This window comes from Lepidochelys olivacea (assembly GCF_965140295.1).
Source record: "Lepidochelys olivacea isolate rLepOli2 genome assembly, chromosome: 8".
NCBI classification, from domain to species: Eukaryota; Metazoa; Chordata; order Testudines; family Cheloniidae; genus Lepidochelys; species Lepidochelys olivacea.
In genome coordinates, this window is record NC_140418.1 from 56,222,918 (window position 1) to 56,243,081 (window position 20,164).

General features: G+C 40.5%; 1 protein-coding gene across 3 annotated transcripts in view; it reads left to right on the top strand.

Annotated features, from left to right (window-relative positions):
- The window catches only part of SWT1 (SWT1 RNA endoribonuclease homolog), a 71,348-nt gene extending 51,184 nt beyond the window's left edge, over window positions 1-20,164 (top strand). For all 3 annotated transcript variants that reach the window (XM_084636817.1, XM_084636815.1, XM_084636816.1), the window contains exons 17-19: window positions 7,762-7,828; window positions 10,245-10,309; window positions 19,946-20,164. In XM_084636817.1, coding sequence (XP_084492943.1) covers window positions 7,762-7,828; window positions 10,245-10,309; window positions 19,946-20,051 — 238 coding nt within the window. In that variant the 3' untranslated portion in view covers window positions 20,052-20,164. The remainder of the gene's footprint in view (window positions 1-7,761; window positions 7,829-10,244; window positions 10,310-19,945) is intronic.

Consider the following 20,164-nt stretch of genomic DNA (forward strand, 5'->3'; position numbering starts at 1 on the left):
GGAAGTTTGGGTGTGGGAGGGGGTGAGGGGTGCAGCTTTTACCTGGGGCGGCTCCTGAAAGCAACCAGCACATGCTTCTGACAGCAGCTCCTAGGCGGGAGGGTGAGGACTGGGGATCTCTGTGTACCACCCCCGCAGTTCCCATCGGCAGCAGTTCGCAGCCAATGGGAGTTGCGGAGTCAGCTTTGAGCCACCCCATGCCTCACTACCCCCCAAGGGAATGCAGGGACTTGCTGGCTGTTTCCAGGAGCAGCACGGAGTCAGGGCAGGTAGAAAGCCTGTTCCCTGGCATGCTGAGAGGAAGGGGGAGCAATTTCTCAGCAGGGCCCGTGGACCCCCTGGAGTACCCTTGGGGACCCCCAGGGGTCCAGGGACCCCAGTTTGAGAAACGCTGGAATAAGACATCAGGAGTCATGGCTTTTGTTTTCAGCTCTGACACTGATTTGCTGCGTGATCGTGGGGAAACCACTAATTCTCCCTAACTTAACTGAATTTTAAGAGTAAATTGTAAATGTTAAGAGTGTTAGATTTAATGGTCCAAAATCATATACTGGAGTTGCATCTACTTCATCAGCAGTGAATTTAGCCCAAAGTTGTAATTAACACTTTGAGATGCTATGGTGAGAGACACTATATAAGTGCCAAATATTAATATAAATGGTAATAAAAGCTATAGTTGGCCCAGACCAACTTAATCCTATGAAAGTTTTTTTAATTATTATTTTGTTAGCTGCTTTTCGTCTTCCAGTTACCATGCTGATGGGAGCACTAAAAATGAATAGATCTGCCAATCTTTAAAAAGCTTAAACCAGAGAAGCATTTAAGGTTCCTAGAGGGGTTTGTACAAGCCATCAGCTTCTTTTGGCAAGTAGAGCTAGTTTTTAAAAGAAAAAAATGTTTTTATGCATAATCTGGGCCGTTGAGAATTTGTATGTGAGAAACTATTAGTGCCTGCATGTTTTCAGTACCATATTCTTGCTCTTAAACTGATTTTTTTGAAAAAAATAATTAAAACTTGTTTCAGTAAGTAACCCTAAGGCATGTTTTTTTTAATTTAAAATGTCCTTTTCCCTCAGTACACTTCTAAGAAAAATGGGCTTTTTGTTCCTGTCCCAATTTTGAAATAGTTCACCATTTCGAACAAGGCTTTCACAGTGAATCTGTTAACTGATCATAGTGCATTATAACGGGGGAAAAAAATTCATAGTCCTGTTTTAAACCTCTAATCCTAGATAGTACATTTGTGGAACATAATGGAGCATGTTTGGTTGCATTAAATGACTTGACTTTCTTAACTAGTTCTCCGTATGCTAGTAACATCTAATGGAAAAGGGATATTTTTATTTTTAATGCTTTTGAATTGTATCTAAAAAGTGCAGATCTAGCGATGGAAACATTTTAATAAGTTGAAGCCCAGGATTATAATTTCATTTCTTAAACACATGGCACCTGATTTTTCAGAGCTTTTGAGCTCCTAGAATTTCCAGTGACTTCAGCTGGACCTGTGGGAACTTACCTGAAAATCAGGCACATAGTGTTTAAAAAATACACAGTGGTTCTTAACTTTATTTTAATGCCTTAATGGAAGAAAAACAACTAAGTTGGCTGGTACAAAAAGTTTCTCATTAGTAGATACAGAGTAAATACAGTTTTGAAGAGCACTGTTCTTAGCACTATATGGCCTTTCTTGAGTTATCTTGCAACCGAGGTTTCTTCATACCTTTTAGAAGACAGTTGCTCTCTGTTTCCTTTGCTGTGCTATCAAACTTCAGTACTAGTATATTCTGCTTCTTTCTGGATATAACTTGTTTGCTTGTTTTATAAATTTGTCAGTTCAATACATGGAGGTCACGGGAGGAGGTGAAAGTAAGCTTCTGCAAAAGTTCTTTTTCAAATGGTATGTGTGTGTTTATTTTATGTAATGTGTATTCTTGTGCATAGACACATGTCAAGTTTAAAAGTTAAGTCCACACCATTGTGTCATTAAGTATGATTATGGTGTCTAACATAGACCTAATTTAGTAGCGAATAAGTCTTATTTAAAAGTTTATAAGTTTAAAAATGGTCCAAACTAGAACATTGGATCCAACCTTTCCTCCACCAGACTGAGAAATTAAGAACTAGAAACCAGCTTCAACTGAGAATCAGTGAATTAGGCTTGTCTACACTTCCAGGGTTTGCCAATATAGATATACCAGCAAACTCTCCTAGTGTGGACAGTTTATACTAGCAAAAAGTCCTGTTGCTGATATAGCTTATTTAGTTTGGGTAACTGGTATGAAACAGTTTGGGATGGCTTCTAGTTCTTAAACAGGAATCCTGGATATATGTTAATATCGGCCATTGATTATTCCTGGTCTGTTCCTTGCTTTAAAGTGGTCTTTACTCCTGAGGGCGTTCTGTGCCAAAAAATTAAAAATTCTGTGCACAATATTTCAAAATTCGGCAAGTTTTATTTGTCAATAAATAAATGCAGAGGCTCCACCATGGCAGTTGGGAGCACAGGCCACTGACTGCACAAAGGTGGGAGATCACCCTGCAGCACCCCCTGGGAAGCAGACTCCATGGTGAGGCTGCACCTGACCCTGATGCAGCCGAACACCTGGGCCTAGCCCAGAAATACCCTGGGGCCCTGCCCCTCTGCACCAGATACACCAGGTGTGGGGCAGGCAGGCTCAACCAGGCCATGTGAAGGGGCTCAGTGTGGGGGGATCCAGGTGTGGGGTGAGAGGGTTCTGTGTGGAACAATCTGGGTGCAGGCAGCTCAGTTGGGGGTCTAAGTGTAGGGGGATCTGGAATCACAGAGGCTTGTGGGCAGGGGAGGTTCCAGGTGCAGGGCAGTGGGACTCTGCAGGGGTTTCCAGGTGAAGGTGGTTGGGGCTCAGAAGAGGGTGTGGGGGCCTCAAAGGGGGAGTCTGGGTGCTGGGGGAGTGGGGCTTGGTGGGGCGGAGGTCCAGGTGCAACTAGTTGGGGTCAGTGGTGTGGGGGATCTGGATGTGGGCGCTCAGGGGGTGCGGGAGGGTGTGGCTTGTCAGGGTGGGGTTTTAAGTGCAGGGAGCTCTAGGAGGTGGTCTGGGTGCAGGAGGCTCCAGATGCAGGAGTGGAGGTTCAGAGGGGTACAGGTATGGAGTGCTATGGGGTTCTGGGTGTACAGGTGAGGCTTGGCGGGGGTGTCTGGGTATGGGATGTCCAGATGCATGGGGTTTTTGAGTATGATCACTATCATGAAGCAGTTGTATTCTACAACAGTCTGAACTTTGGGAAGTTTGGAGCTGGATCTAAATTGTGCAGCATGTCCCCATTTATTATTTGGTTTGACGTAACCCTTATGTTTCCGGATAGCTTAGTATACAGTTGACACAATGGTTTTCCACACTTCACTTTTTTTTTTTTTTTTGTGCTTGCCATCTAAGGTTGGGAATAAAGATAAAGTAATTTAATCATAGAATCATAGAATATCTGGATTGGAAGGGACCTCAGGAGGTCATCTAGTCCAACCCCCTGCTCAAAGCAGGACCAATCCCCAATTTTTTTTGCCCCAGATCCCTAAATGGCCCCCTCAAGGATTGAACTCACAACCCTGGGTTTAGCAGGCCAAACCACTGAGCTATCCCTATTACAGCTGGTCACAAAACTAATGGTTCTAGTTCACAATTAGAATTTTAAACCGAAGAACTCATTCACTCAATGTCTTATGGGATTGTTAGAGTATGCTTCTTAGATACCTTTCCATGGCTGAGGAGAATACACATTTACACTGAAAATAGAGATGAGCCTGAGCTACGAACAAAGTGATGAGTTTGATATAATAATTTAACTTGGATTGATCTGAATCCAAACATTCCAGATTTCAGACGGCTTTTGGATCTCTAGGAGTTTGATTCATGTACATCTCCTACTAAAACAGAAAATGTAGTTTTAAAGAACAAAAGTGGTTACAGGGCAGGGAAGAAATGGGATATTTTAAAAAAACAGTAGATGGTTGATTATGATCTTCCGGTTGCCATTCTTTAAAATGACTGCCGTAGCCTAGAAATGCATTTAGAATTTTTTGCAAGAATTCTGTTCCAAGACTTTTTTTTTTTCTTTCTTTAATTTTAGTTGGAAACAATAATTAGGCACATTTAGGAAGAAAACTGTCTTCTAAAGAATTCATGTGGGAGAAATTGTTGTAAATATATCTCTAGCATAACTTCTCTCTCCATTTTTTTAAGTTCATGTAATCTTTTTTCAGTGAGAGAGACACTGGTTGTAAACCTGAAAATACTGTACTGTCTTGAGCAGTTTATTCAGACTGACTGTTTTATAGATTCATATTCCTAGATTAAGGCCAGAAGGGACCGTTGTGATCATCTAGTCCAGGGGTTCTCAAACTGGGGGTTCGGACGCTTCAGGGGGGTCACGAGGTTATTACATGTGGGGTCGCAAGCTGTCCGCCTCCACCCCAAATGCTGCTTTGCCTCCAGCATTTATAATGATGTTAAATACATTAAAAAGTATTTTTAATGTACAAGGGGAGGTCACGCTCAGAGGCTTTCTGTGTGAAAGGGGTCACTAGTACAAAAGTCTGAGAACCCCTGATCTAGTCTGACTTCCTGCTTAACACAGGCCATAGAACTTCCTCAAATTAATTCCTATTTAAACTGCAGTATGTCTGTTGGAAAACATCCAATCTTGATTTAAAAATTTCCTCTTTTTTGATTTTTGCATGTGTTTAGGTTTTTTTTTTAAATATATAGCTACTTCCCCCTTAAGCCAACTTGTTTTTTAAGCGGTGTCACCTTCTCTGTTGACTGAGATATCATGGCTTTTTGTGCATTTAGTAAAACGTAATAGTTCCCAATTATTATTCACATTTTCCTTTTCAAATTCTTTCTCCCAGCTGATTTGGCTCATAATTGTTTTCAGCTTTGTGAAATTGGCTCTTTTAAAATGGGTGTATGTATATGTGTATGTATGTACATACTTGAGGTAGATAATTACACAAACACACACTCTCTCTCTTTCCCCATATTGGATTGGAGTTAGGAAATTGTCATCTGTAACTGTTAGGAATTCTGAATGTTTTAGTGCTGGCAGCACGAGACCTCCAGAATGTCACTCAGATTGCAGTCCCCTATGATAGTGCAGTTTTTTTTCTCCTACTTAATCTTATCCAGGTTTGGGGTGGGGTGGTTTTTTTTTTTTTTTTTGGTGGTCTATAGCAGACACTAGTTAGTATCCCCATTTTGTGCTTTTATTTGTTAAGACATTGATCCATAAGCACCCAAGATCACTTGCTTCTGAGTGGTCAGTGACTCAGGAGAAAAAGGTAAGATAATTTTTGACATAGAGTGCTACTCCCTTTCCCCTCTTGCCCACTCCGTCCCCCCTAAATAGCTTATAACCACTGATTTTTAGCACTCCAATTATATCAATCTTCCTACCAGGTTTCAGTAATACCAACTTGGTGAAATTTAAGCTCATAAATGATCAATTTCTCTTATTACCCAGGCTCCTGGCGTTTATGTATAAGCAACTAAAGAACTTCTCTTCACATCCCTTGATTAATTTTGTTGTCAATGTCTTGATTTTATCCTAAATGTGTTCATTTGTTCCCCCTTTTCACCTTTTCTTTTTGTTATTTTAATGCCCCCCTAAGTAGCCTAACCAGCCTGTCACCTAGAAAATAGGTTCCCCTTCTACTGAGATGGCGTTCCTCCAAATTGTATAGCCCAGTAATTCTCAAACATTAGCAACCCAAGGACCCCCATTTTGATTTTAAAATTTTCATGGACCCCCAAGCTCAGCCCCAGGCCCTGCCCCCAATCCACCCCCTCCTCCGAGTGTGCCCCTTCCCTGCTCCTCCTCCTCTCTCCCAGTGCCTCCTGCATGCTACTAAACAGCTATTCTGCTGCATGCAGGAGGCAGTAAGAGGAGGGGGAGAAGTTGATAAACGGCGTCGGTGGCCCTGGACATAACTCGCAGATCCTCTGGAGTACCCTTTTGGACCCCCAGAGGTCCATGGATACCAGTTTGAGAAACCCTGGTATAGCCCCTTCTCTCCATAAAAAAGGCCAGTGTTTCACAAAACCAAACCCTTTATCTTGTACCACTTATCTAGCCAGCAGTTAGTTTCCAGAGATGTGTCAAAACATCACTTAAGTGTCGATTTATAGGCAGGTCTCGTAGCGCAGATCCCAGTATAGTTCTTGTAATATACACAGGACGTTCATTTGGTAGAAACTTGGTCAGCAGCATAAGAGTGGGGCAGGGTTAGGCTCAGCATGATTTCCCCTTCCTTAGCCACATGGGCTGAGGGAGAATGAACAGCACTCCTTGATGCAGTCAGTCCTGCAGTCAGTCCTACAGCCAGTCAGAGCAGGACACTAGTCCACATTTCAAGCAGGACCCCAGACTCTGCTTTCTTCAGTTTGAGCTACTGTATGGATGTTTTCTTTGCTCTCTGGCTGTTTAGTTCTGACTTCCCCTCCCATGTTCCCCCTACAGTCCCTTTGCTTCTAGCTTCATTCCCCCTGCCTTCCTTGCTCCTATCCATCCTTTCTTCTTTCTTTCTTTCCCTCCCTCCTCTTCAGTGTGTCCCATCCATTCCATCATTTTCATATGCCAGTCATAAATTGACACAGCTGCCCGGCTCCCAGGAGGGAGTGAGGAGCATTGCCCGGGCTTCTTGCCCTGGCTCCTGACCAGGAAAGCCGGGGGAGGCATACTCCAAGAGAGTGAGGAGCAGCTGGGCTCTAACTTTCCAGCTTTCTTGTCAACTTCAGAGTTCTTGCCATTAAATTGACAAGACAGCCAACAGACAATGTAAGGAACTGCAGTGTCTACAGAGATGCTATGTTGCCCTAACTACCCCAACATAAGCCTTGCGCCTCTCCTGGAGGCAGAGTTGTTATTTTGGTGTAGTAAGGCTCTTACATCGGTGGGAGGAAGGCTGTAGTGTAGACACTCACATAATAAGGTCAACATAAGCTGCCTTAAGTCTGTCTAACTGTGTAGTGTAGATCAGTTCTTAAAACTGCCAACGAAGGTACTTTATCAATCTCGGCAGAAGGGCCAAGGACTGAATGGGTATGGATAGACTGAACTTCCATCTCGCTCCCACAGGTGGTACCTCTGTTTGTGGTGTAAAATACATGCATAGGCGCTATGGGGAAACTTGAAGTGTTGTTGACAGTGCTGTATGTGTTCTGTGGATGAATAAAAGAATCAGTAACTTGGCATGTCAGTCTGGTTCACCAGTCCCATTTCCCCTCTCTTCTCCCCCACAAAACCCCCTAAACTAAAATACCCAATGGGAAATAAGCAGGAAAAATTCAAACTGTACCTAGTCCTTCATTTTTGTTTGTTGTTTTGAAGTGTGGGAAAGCTTTGCATTGTGTATCCGTTTTCTGTTGCCCTCTGGACACAAGAGAGGCTTTGCTAGTGAGAAACAAAAGGCTTTTAGTTATATGCTTTTCCCCCCTTTCTATGTAGTGAAGTGGCTGATGTGAAAACCGCATTAGAATTTTTAATTGGGGAAAAACCTTCTATAGAACTTTCCCACTAAGAGAATAAACTCTTTTAGTTCTTTTAATTGGGGGGGAGAAATATCAGCTGTCAGAAATGATTGTGAGTGTTCATTTTGTTTTGTTCTGGAACTCATTAGAATTTTTACACAGTGAGGCGTTTCTGTATCTTACTAATTTAGATGTATATCATTCCAGGGTATTTTTGCTCTTTTACAAAACATCTTTTAAACTTTTTTCTTTTTCTTTTTAGAGTTTTGACCCCAAACAGTAGTTTTCAAGACATTTGGATGCTCTATAACTTCCTAATCAGTAATGAGGTATGAAATTTATCTTTTTGAAAATCTTTAATGGAAATGTATAATGAAGATGAATCATAGGACTGGAAGGGACCTCGAGAGGTCATCTAGTCCAGTCCCCTGCACTCAAGGCAGGACTAAGTATTATCTGGACCGTCCCTGACAAGTGTTTGTCCAGCCTCCTCTTAAAATCCCCAAATGTCATACTACAGGCAAATGTAGTGAGTTGCCTAACCAGTAGAGCTACCATTCATGGTCCAATTGAGCTAGAATTGTGAAATTTGGTACTCTTGGTCATTATTCGTCATAAAGTCTAAGGGGGAAAAATGTGAACTGTTTCTTTTGATCGGATGTCATTAGACTTTCTAATGGAACTCCAACCATTCAGGTACCCTGTTCAAGCTGCAGCCTTGAAATTTAGGACACTGGTTTATTATAAACTCATTACAGGGAAGTTTTTAAAATTAACAGTCACCAAAATATCACCAGTCTAATAATTTACAAAAATAATCCTAACTTAATCCATTAGGCAGTCATATGGGGCCTGCGGCCTTCAATTTAGAGAAATTAAGGTAATCTGAGATCACCAGTTGTATTTATAGGACTTCAGTTAAAAAGTGTTTGAAAGTGAGTGCCTGTATGGGTAGCCACTGCCACATGAGTGATGGCTTGTACACTAGTTAACATGAACAACAGTATCCCTAAAAACCGCATTTACACAACACACTAAGAAATCAAACTGTATCTTGTTAGAATATATATGAATATATACACTATGCAAGGAATAAAATATTTCAGGAACAAATTGACAATCCAGCAAAACGTGTCTGTATAAAATTGGAAAGGATGTTGTGACTACAGCTGAGGATGCAAAGTTGGGAGATCTGGGTTCTGTTCCTGACTCTTCCATAGAAATGGGCTTTGTAACCTTGAGTGAGGCTCAACATGTGTGCTCATTTTCCCCATCGGTAAAATGATAGTCACCTTCTATGTTTGTTTCAGTCACTTTCCTGGTAATGTATTGCATGTGTTACTTTTTTTTTTTATGGTCTAGGTTCCTAACTTTCTAAATTGTCGATTTTTAGATAACTTTTAACTCCTTATTTTGAAGTTGAATTACATCACATGTGGAAATATCAAAACTTAGAAATATATTTTCACACAGAGTACAAATAATTTACGTAAGATTTGTAATGAAATTATGTAGTTACTTTGAACAACTTAATTCTAGGGATAACATTCAATTCTCGCATTGGAATCACCAGTTATCTTACTTTTGGTTGTGTTGCTCACTCTAATAGAGCCAACATTCAAGATAAAATGAGTTATTTTTAAAGTCTAAACTTGTCATAACAGCACCCAATTGGCAACTAAGTTTAAGGAATCAGTGTACATTAGCAGTTTTGCTGCTAGTTCTCCAGGGTTATACAATGGGTGGTGCTATAGGTATATTTGTAATCTCTTCAGGGCTGCTGCCTTGCCCGTGTGTTTTGTACAGTTCTTAGCACAGTTGAGTTCCAGTCTTGATTGGAACCTCTAAGACCTACTAGAATATAAATAATAACCCTCACCACAACCACATGGGTCAGTTGTTACAGAAAGATGACCCCTAAATGACAACTGTCCCTATTGTAACTAGGTCACTCCTATCCATTATTTGAATTTTTTTCCCTTTAAAAGTGTGGATCCAAAACAGCAACCTAAGGACCCAAACAGAAAAACAAGTATGTGGCATTGCAGTGTTTGGAATGTTTACATGAAACCTGAAATTCAGAACTGTGTTTATATAGGTCTCTTTTTTTTTATTTTATTTTTTTAAAAATCTGCCTCTAGGAGCCACTTCAACATCCTTAAAAATCCTGTTACAAAGCAGACAACAGTGTCTCTCCTATCCTGTTAAACCTGTAAAATAGAAAATATTGTTCTGTTGATAACAGATCAGGGACACTGTCGGACACTTGTACTCGAAATAAAAGACTAATGGGTCCATATAAGTATGGGGATTCAAAAAATATGTATTCCATATGTGGAATATAGGCATTTTATTACAGGATGTATTACTATTTTCACATCTACCATGTATGCTTAGTATATTTGTTTATGGATTTCAGAGCTCAGAATTCTTTAAATCTTTTGCTATGGAACTGGGGGAATGATTCTTTCTGTACTAGAGAGTTATCTGGAAGCTGCTATAAAAATGCTATTAAATAAAATCAGGATGATACTTACACTGTTAGCTCCAGATTGTTTTGCCCTATCATTCTGAATAGGGAGTACTTGATCTGTACTATATAGTCTGACTTCAGTTCTTTTCCCATTGTCTAGACTTGAGATCGTTCCAGTTAAGTGTGTAAACATTAGGTCCAGTGTATGTTATGTCAGCCATGTGATTTTAATTAGTATGTGATCCTAAGTAACTCTCCCTCTTTCATCTTAGATAAATACCAGCATAAAATTTACTGCTGAGGAACTCTATGAGTGTGTTTCACAGGAAGTGTATAGGTAAGTCAGTTATTGATTACGTCTACTGGATTTCCTGAAACAGTTGTAGCACTATATTTTGTTCAGCTTTACTTTATGGTATTAGAGATTTTTCTGAGAGAAAATAACCATTATCCCCCTACTATACAAAATAGTTCTTAAGATTTATTGAGGGAGCTGATCTGTTTGCTTCCAACTTACTGTTTTTGATCCACTAAATGTTTGAGTTTTCTTAAGAGTTTGTCTACATGCTGGCCCGTATGGACACCACTGGTACACTCTAAATGTCTCCTAGTGCGTATTAATGTAGGCCCTAGAAACTGGACACTAAAGTACAAAAACTAAGTGACTTTGAGTGTGCCAGCAGGGTTCATATAGGCCAGTGAGTGCATGACATGCTAGTGCACACTAGAATTTCACATATTTTAGCACCGACTAATGCACATGTAGACCAGCCCTAAGTCTGGAATAAACTCAGTCCAAAGAAGTAGGTTCTTAGAAGTAAACACACTTAATATAGAAGCTTTTGTTTGTTTTGTTTTTTAAAAATTAAATTGAAAAAAGAGGTTGAATTGTACAAACATATGGGGATAAGGGTCACTGGTGTCTAAAGCTTTACCTACACTAGAATTTTGAGCTGCATTTGGCATGGACATCAAACACTGTTCTTCCCCTACACCTGCTAGTTGCTGACTTTTGTCCTGCTGGTGTGGACAGGGCTAACAAAGCTCAACACCCTGCTAATATAGGTGAGAACAAGAAGTCTACCATGCTTAGTGTTTGTGCACACACCTAGGGTAATGTGCACATTATTTTGGGGGAGAATACTTGGTAAAACAAAACCCTATCCACAGCCATATTGAGAATCATGCTCTGACAGCCATTTATGAACTTAGGCCCTGATTCAGCAAAGGACTTAAGCATGTGTTTTAAATTGATGTCAGTGGAACGTAAGTACATGAGTAAATGCGTTGCTGAATTGGGAACATAGTTCTAACTGTCACAAATAGAGCCATGGTGTGACCTATCACAGGCAGAAATAATGGAGGCTTGATTGTTGATCTTAAACCAAATGGAGATATTGCCTCAAATTACTTAATTTCCCATCTTTCTCAGTGTGTTTCTTTATATTTGGATCTGAGCAACTGGAAATGTTTAGTGTGTGTGTGTGTGTGTGTGTGTGTGTGTGTGTGTGTGTAGAAATGTTAGAGACAACAACAAGAAGGGGTTCTTCAAATACATCAGCCAAAAAAGAAAGATCAAGGATGGTGTGGGTCCATTGCTCAATGGAGAAGGTAAGTTGGTAATGGAAGATGATAGGAAGGCAGAGCTGCTCAAAGACTGAAGCAAAATAGGGATTGCTAGTTATCTGGTCACATATTGTTTTGTGGGAGAAGTTACCATAGACGACAAAGGGGAAGGGATGCAGATCGGGATAGGTAAAGAACATCTCAGAGATTTTTCTGACCAATTTGAATGGGGCCGAATGCTATTCACCTGAGGTAATGGAAGGAATTAGCTGAAGAAATCTTGGAGCCACTGGCAATAATATTTATAAAATCATGCATGACAGGAGAGGCAAAGACACTTCTGAGTCAAGAATGGTGATCTTTAACTGGTACACCCAGAGCCTATTTTCAGTATCTTCCATGCATCTCCTTTGTCCTATCCCCTTTTTTCGCAAGTAGAAAAGGGATGTATTTGAGTTTTGTGACATCAGTGGCATATTCTGAGCTGTGATGATGGCAAAACAACATGCTATAAAAATGCTAATGCTATCAGGCTCCCCCTTGCAGTAAGGAGATGTAGAAACAATCCCTGTTGGCCCATTGAGAATTGGATATAGCTACTATAAATCGATAGTCCCAGATGGAACTCATATCCTATTGCACTATTTCTTTGTTAGCGTAAGAGAGCCTGGATGTTAAATCTTGCCTTTCATGTTCATCTTGTCTACTAATCAATTGGCACTACAATATCTTAGGCAGGATTTTAATTAAGTTGGAAGGAAATTAAATATTTGTGTTTGAGTTGCAGATATTTTCCTGAGCTTGTTTCTAAGGAATATCTTAGACTGTATTGTCAAAATCATTCTAATTGCTTTCCAAGTTCATAATTTGTATCTGTATTGTTCACTAGCTAACTTTGTAAATAGACCTGCCCCATGTCATTTGTATGTTGTTGTTGTGTTATTGGCTAGATAAGTGGAGGAAAATGTCTGTAAGGCTGTCTGCACTTACAGCATCATGTCAAGTATGTACACTGCATGCCCCCCCCCAGCATGGGTATAAATAGCAATGAAGACAGTGACGCACTGCTTAGGCGAACAAAGACATGCCAGAACTTTAGGGTTTGTGTATATATATGTGTCTCTTAATTCCCAGGCCATGCCTCCCCAATCTACACTGGAATTTTTAGCAGTGCAGCATCCTGCTGCCTCCCCACTGAGCCTTTCCCTGCTGCAGAGAGAGGCTCCAGTAGCAGGGAAAGGCACTGGTGGGACAAGGCAGCAGGGAAAGGGTCTGGCAGCTCCCTGCTACTGGAGCATTTCTCTGCTGCAGTGAAATTTTCCTGCAGATTTCCACTGCCAGAGCCTCTCCCTGCTGAAGAAGTCCTTCACTGCCACATGTTGCTATGTATTGCAGTGTGGATATAGCCACAGTGGAAAGCACGCATGTAGCTACACTTATACTACCTGCCACCACAAGTGTATAGAAGGGCAAAGAGACATCATCAGACAGTTTCTAACAGTTGTGTTCAAACATAACTATAGTTGGTAATTAGAATGTCTTCATGCATATGCTGTCACTGCTGTAAATTATTCCCAGAAGTCATGTCATACATTTGAATGATTTCGCTTTCATAGATGGGCTGTATTGACATGTAATATTCACCTGTTGAAGAGAAATAATGTGTGTGTAAACTATGCAGCACCTGGTTTGAAGTGTTATTTAAGGGAACAGACCTGTCGTGTGCTTATGTGAGTAGGCTGTTTAATGTCCCTAAGTCCTCTGTGATAAAATATTTTAGTAGATCCATGATAAAATGTTTCTTGGTAAAAAAATAAATGTTCAAAATGGCTAAGGGGGGGGGCGGGTGAGGAAATCACTGAAATAGCATTTAACCAGCTTTAGATCCTTAATGTTCCGATTGTTATTGCCTAACAAAACTCTAAATGCAAAATAGTTGCAGATACAGTGTAAATGCACCCTTGCCTGGAGCAGATAACTGAATTTATCTTAAGTAATTTAGTCATTTTTGTCTTGGATCTGCAACTAACTCAATTGCTGTTTCTTCAGGCTGCATGAAAGCATTTAGTTTAAACTTGCAGCTCAAAGTAAAGGCTTGATCCTACAACTCTTACTTGCACTAGTAGTCATTACTTGTGCAAATTGTTTCTATTTACTTCCAGGCACACACTGATTCCAGTGAGTGTGACTACTCATGTGAATAAGGGTTATAGGACCAGGCTCTATGTTCAATATCTGTGATCCTATTTGATCTCGACAGAGTTAGCCAAAAACTAACACAACACACATCACTCATTAAAAAGCACAAGCAAGCATCAACAATATGGGTTGTGTTGGAGGAAACTTGTGCTGTAACTGAAATTCCTAGCTACACAGAAAGAGGAGCTACGAAGTGGACAAAGTAAACTGGTGTGATACCACTGATTAATTTAAAACTTGCTGTGAATGAAGAAGCTTAACAGATAAAGAGCCAAAGGATGTAGAGGGTCTGTCTCTTACTCTTTACCCAGGCAAATGCCCACTGCATTCATTGTTTCAAGCATGGCATTAACTTAATCCTACTGTAATATTTGCATAGGCATTTGCCTCATTTGTCCCGAAACGAATAATTATAACCTGTGTTTAAAAAGGGCTGAGATTAATGATCTCCAGTGTTTTTACGTTGCTGCCTTGCACACACAATGCTTAATTCAAGCAGACAGGTATTTTTGGCACTTGGCAAAGACAACATGCTCTGTTAATGCTTCCTGCTCTTGCAATGAGGTAGGAAAGAGCAACGAGCCACTGGCATTTTCAGAACGATGGTCAGGTGTAGATGTAAAATGGAAAAAGGTATATTTCTGCTATGCAGCCTTTAATGTACTGTGATTATGTATTGGGTATTATAGAAGTGTGCGGGAATGATTGTGAAAGTGACTGTTTACAAAACAAAACTTTTCCTACTGCTCTTCTCCGCTCCTCTGTGTCTTATCTGCTGAAAAAATTGAGTTTTATTACTTTGGATAATGCAGAGGTAACAAAACAGCCAAGTACTGCTTCTGGAATCTTTATTGTAACTATGTGGTATGAGGTAGAAATGTATTCTCCAGCACTGGAAAACTGTATTTGGGATTTGAAAAGCAGTTAGAACAATCTTGTTTTGACTGGTACTTTAGCAGATTTGGGTGCTTGAATGTAAAACCCATAATCCCTTAAATCCTTACTCATGCAGGTAGCCCCAATTAAATCAGTGGGCCAACTCATGTGATTCTTTGCCCTGGACAAGAGTCATTAACAAAATATAAATATGGACCCCATAGATGTCACTATCATTAACTTTTTCTACCAAAACCATGCTTTAGCCCTTTGTACTTGATTGATTGTTGCATGACTCGTACTGTTTCTGTTTTATATCTAGTAATTTTATTTATTTATTTAATGGCTAGTAATTGGGGCTATTAGAATTTTGTGCTATTTCTATAGCAAGAATCTTTCAGGGTAGTGATATCCGGGCTTTTAGTGATTTCTATGTAATCAGTTGGATGTTGGCTGTGGAATTCCATAGTTTTGGCCATGTCTAGACCTCTGGCTAGGCAGACAGCTTGTAACAATTATTTATGCAATAAATTTGTATGTTAAAGGTGCCGTACAATAGCCTCCTTTGCATAGTAAAGTGAAATAAAATGCATTCTTAAAAAAAAGGGGGGGGGGCAGAAACAATCTCCACCCCCAAGATTCTCTTGTGACAAAGTAATGGATGCTCAGGATGTTTAGTTATTCAAGTACTGCAGTGACTAAATAGAAATATACAAGTATTAGTTAGACTGTCTCCAAAGGCTATCTTTCCTTCATTAATGATATTGGAAACGTATATACTGCCATCATTACCAAACTGATGGCTCCATTTATAAACCAGTGAGAACCTCATCCACTGACAGCAGTGGAGCCACTTCTGGCATGACACTAAGTGACCATTATTTAAATAGCTGTAACGTATCAATTCACAAACAGATGAAAGGAATGTATTTCTGTAGCTAGAAAAAGTCTCAATAGCTGAGCAAAGTGTTGATAGGAAATAAAAACCTAACCGTTCAAATACAGATGGGGTCTTGACTGAATGGTAGGACTAGCAATAGTTTTGGACCATCTCAGCATTACTTGTGGATCTTGTGACAGTTTGACTTTTTGCCAGACTGTTTCCACTCTGCTTTTCAGAGGCATTACATTACCTGTGCATTAGAACAGTGGTCTCGAAAGTAGGGTGAGCAAGATCATCCCTGGGGGTGCACGGCAGGAGGTGCGCTGCCCAAGGAGCGCTGTTGGCACAGCGGCTGCAGCGCTCCTGCACCTTTGATTCTTTGGCAGCATCTCTTCTTCTTCCCCTTTTTTCTTTTTTTTTTTTTGCGCTTCCCTAGAGCTGGCCTGGGGGTGCGCGATCCAAAAGGTTTGGAGACAACTGCATTAGAACCCCTTGGCATCAAGGACATACTGCTGAAATCCTTACTTGGGCAAAATGCACACTAAATTCATATCAAGTGTTGCCTGGGTAGACGGTGGTATTGGGACTGTAATGCCAATAGGTGTTAGATTTTTAATGCTGCACATAATTGCAATGGATGTAGATCTAAGAGATTCAGTGCCAACTGCAACATACTTCATGATAAAACTTCTATTGTAAATTCTTTTGTCCAATTATTATTAGATTTTTTTTTCAACACTATGACAAAGCCAGTGTAATAAGTCAAAATAGCTTCATGGACAACAGCCAGAGCGACTGAGACTTGTTTGAAGGTAGGGGTGGTGACTGTATGCTGTGTTGCAGGGTGGTTACCACAGAGATATTTGTATAGAATTTCTATGTGGCTGTCATTTTAGAAGATTTATAGTAATCAATAAATACACTGGAGGGTAGGGATAGGATATAGAGGGCCCTAGACAAATTAGAGGATTGGGCCAAAAGAAATCTGATGAGGTTCAACAAGGACAAGTGCAGAGTCCTCCACTTAGGATGGAAGAATCCCATGCACCGCTACAGACTAGGGACCTAATGGCTAGTCAGCAGTTCTGCAGAAAAGGACCTAGGGGTGACAGTGGACGAGAAGCTGGATATGAGTCAGCAGTGTGCCCTTGTTGCCAAGAAGGCCAATAGCATTTTGGGATGTATAAGTAGGGGCACTACCAGCAGATCGAGGGATGTGATCATCCCCCTCTATTCGACATTGGTGAGGCCTCATCTGGAGTACTGTGTCCAGTTTTGGGCCCCACACTACAAGAAGGATGTGGAAAAATTGGAAAACGTCTAGCGGAGGGCAACAAAAATGATTAGGGGACTGGAACACATGACTTATGAGGAGAGGCTGAGGGAACTGTGATTGTTTAGTCTGCAGAAGAATGAGGGGGGGTTTGTTAGCTGCTTTCAACTACCTGAAAGGGGTTCCAAAGAGGATGGCTCTAGACTGTTCAGTGGTAGCTGATGACAGAACAAGGAGTAATAGTCTCAAGTTGCAGTGGGGGAGGTTTAGGTTAGATATTAGGAAAAACTTTTTCACTAGGAGGGTGGTGAAACACTGGAATGTGTTACCTAGGGAGGTGGTGGAATCTCCTTCCTTAAAAGTTTTTAAGGTCAGGCTTGACAAAGCCCTGGCTGGGATGATTTAGTTGGGGATTGGTCCTGCTTTGAGCAGGGGGTTGGACTAGATGACCTCCTGAGGTCCCTTCCAATCCTGATATTCTATGATTATCTCTAGTTCTCTTTGTAGCCTAGTCTTTAAATTATGCATCTGCCATCGAGGTAATTGTAACTTCCTCTGCCCATATGCATTTTAAGACTTGCAAAAATTGGTTCCATAAGTTGTCTGTGAGCATTGACATTCCCAATTAGAATGGAGCAAGTAATTCATAAGGGACGTTATTCAACAAATATATTTGTCTGTTCACATATTCTGATGAGAAAAGTTACAATCTGCTCAAAATTATTTGCTGAGTTACTACTTCAAACAATTCTTGGTATGTAACTCAATTGTGGCGGTTTGTTACAAGTATGAGCTATTTTGACTGGATACAGAGGACCTATAATGTGCTCCTTTTCCCAATTGGCTCAGTATCTTAGCATCCCTTGCACAGGGCATATTCTCACTAGCATGAATTTAAAATCTGTGAGAATCAGTAATAGCTTGTTACTGTTAGCTATTTTTGTGGATATTTGTGCTGGTAAACGTGTTAAGAGATTAATATTTTAATTTGCTTTGAGTCTTAATTTTCTTCCAGTAGTGCAGCAAAATACATTTTGAATATGCGGTGGGTTTTTTGTTTCAGTATTTGCCAGCTTTACTAGTGACGTGAAGCTAAAATAGCGTGAGATCCACCACTTAATATCCAACACAAGATCAAGTTAGAAAGAACACTTAAAGACATACAGATGTCAGATCTAGCAAAATAGCTAGCTGCCTTAGGAAAGGTTTAGCTGTTCGAATGAAGTTTAAAAGAGCATCTCTGTGTGGTTTTGTGAAACCCCAGGGGAGGGGGAGCAGAGGCTACCTCAGTAAAAACTATGAAACTCATTGACTTTATTTTTTTTACAGCCACACCAAATATGTATTCAGACTTTTTTTAACAAAAATTGGAAATCAGGCAATTTGGAAGGTGGCTTTATTTATTCTCTCCTCTAAAAACTTATTACCTTTCTCAGACAAGGGGTCTACTCATAGTCTGAAAGGCCTGTGTGTGTGTCTGCAGTGGATACCATTTTAAATTAACTCAGCAGTTGCCACTCTGCATACTCAGTGTGTTGTTTACAATAGAAGTTACTCTGATTGCTGCAGGTACCTAGGGTTTAATACCCCTTAGAGCAGATCCTCTACTGCTGTAAACTGACAATGTAACTTCTACAATTTTCACCAGTTGACTATCTGCCCCATTGTATGTATTGCTTGTGTACTGTGTTAAGGAGGTATTGTAACAGGGTCCTCTTTCATCTACATGAGCTACAATTAAACAAACCAAAAAAAACCAAAAAACCAAAAGTGAAACAAAATAAATTTTGAACGATCATTGGTTAACACTAGAACCACAGTATAAGTCATACAATACCTATACTCTGAATGAGCAGTATTAAGCCATGTCTAAACTAAACGTTAATGATTGTACTAACAGAATCCCATGAAAGTTAAATGCCTAATTTGAGAATACACACACTCCACTTATTATTTTCTAGACTGAGGGAGAGGGCAAAAGAAGGTCACAGATTTGTCTGTAGCATCGGGGCAGCTTCTAGCTCCAGTAGCTCTAGTGCAGCGGTTCTCAAACTGTGGGTTAGGACCCCAAAGTGGGTCATGATCCCCTTTGAATGGGGTTGTCAGGGCTGGCTTAGACTTGCTGGGGGGCTGAAGCCCAAGCCCTCTGCCCAGGGCCAAATCCTAAGGGCTTCAGTCCTGCAAGACAGGGCTCAGGTTACAGGCCCCCTGCCTGGGGCTGAAACTCCCAAGCTTCAGCTTTGGCTCCCCAGAGCGGAGAGGATCAGATTTTGCCACCCCAACCCCCAGGGCAGTGGGCCTTGATCAGGCTCAGGCTTCAGTTCCCCCCTCCTGGGGTTGTGAAGTAATTTTTGTTGTCAGAAGGGGGTGAGGGGTCACGGTGCAATGAAGTTTGAGAACCCCGTATCTAATGGCTAGGTAGCTAAGTTCCACTGTATGCTCTTTTGCTGCAGTTGAGCATCAGGGCCATACAATGATCAACCTTTATAAACCTTCCAATGATCTCAGATGAGGTTACCATAAAAACTGAGATGTTTACTGTAGGAAAACAGAAAACACAGCAAATAGGCTTTAATTCATCAAGGTACTGTGCCTAACTTCATGCATACAAGTAGTCTCACTGAAGTCTGAGACTGCTCACATACTTAAGCCCTTAATTTTAAATTCCTTGTGGAAATGTCTGTTATGAGGCAATCTTAGGAAAAACTGAAGACAAAATCAAAAGTAAAGGAAAAGGTGACTTGTGGAATTTACATAAATTGTTTTAATTCAAAAACAGCTTCAGTGGAAAAGAGCTTTTAAAATCAAATCTGTAGTTTCAATTGCATACATTGGGCAACTTTATTCCATGTACATGACTGTCTAGGTAAATGTTAATTCCATAAATATGGTGATAGTGATTTCTGTTCTTGCAGCATGCAGCGGGGGATGGGAATATTTAGCTTATTTTGAAACTCACTAATATTACTACTTGAAAGATTAAAACAATATATAAAGGATGGCACTTTTAGCAGATGTCAAGATTGCGTGCACAGCCTCTCTGAAAATACCATGTTACTTCTAAAAATTAAAACACTTTGAATAACAATATGCAGCTTTGCTCTCAAAATAGACATTTTATAAGTTACTGACTGCTGACAGGTTGGTTTAATATACATCTTTTCTTTTCCTTCTAGAGAGAGGTTAACAGTTGGATGTTGCCAACTGGCACAGCTGGAATACACTATTACACAATGCAATGCATCTGTCCACACGGAGGCCAAAAATAGGGGCTGGTTATGATACTACAATCAAATTCAGGTTTTGAGTTAGTGTTCTCTCCCCCCTTGAACTTCCCCTTCCTTAAATTGTACTCTTTTTTAAAAATAAAATGGAAGCTGTTAGAACAACCAAAA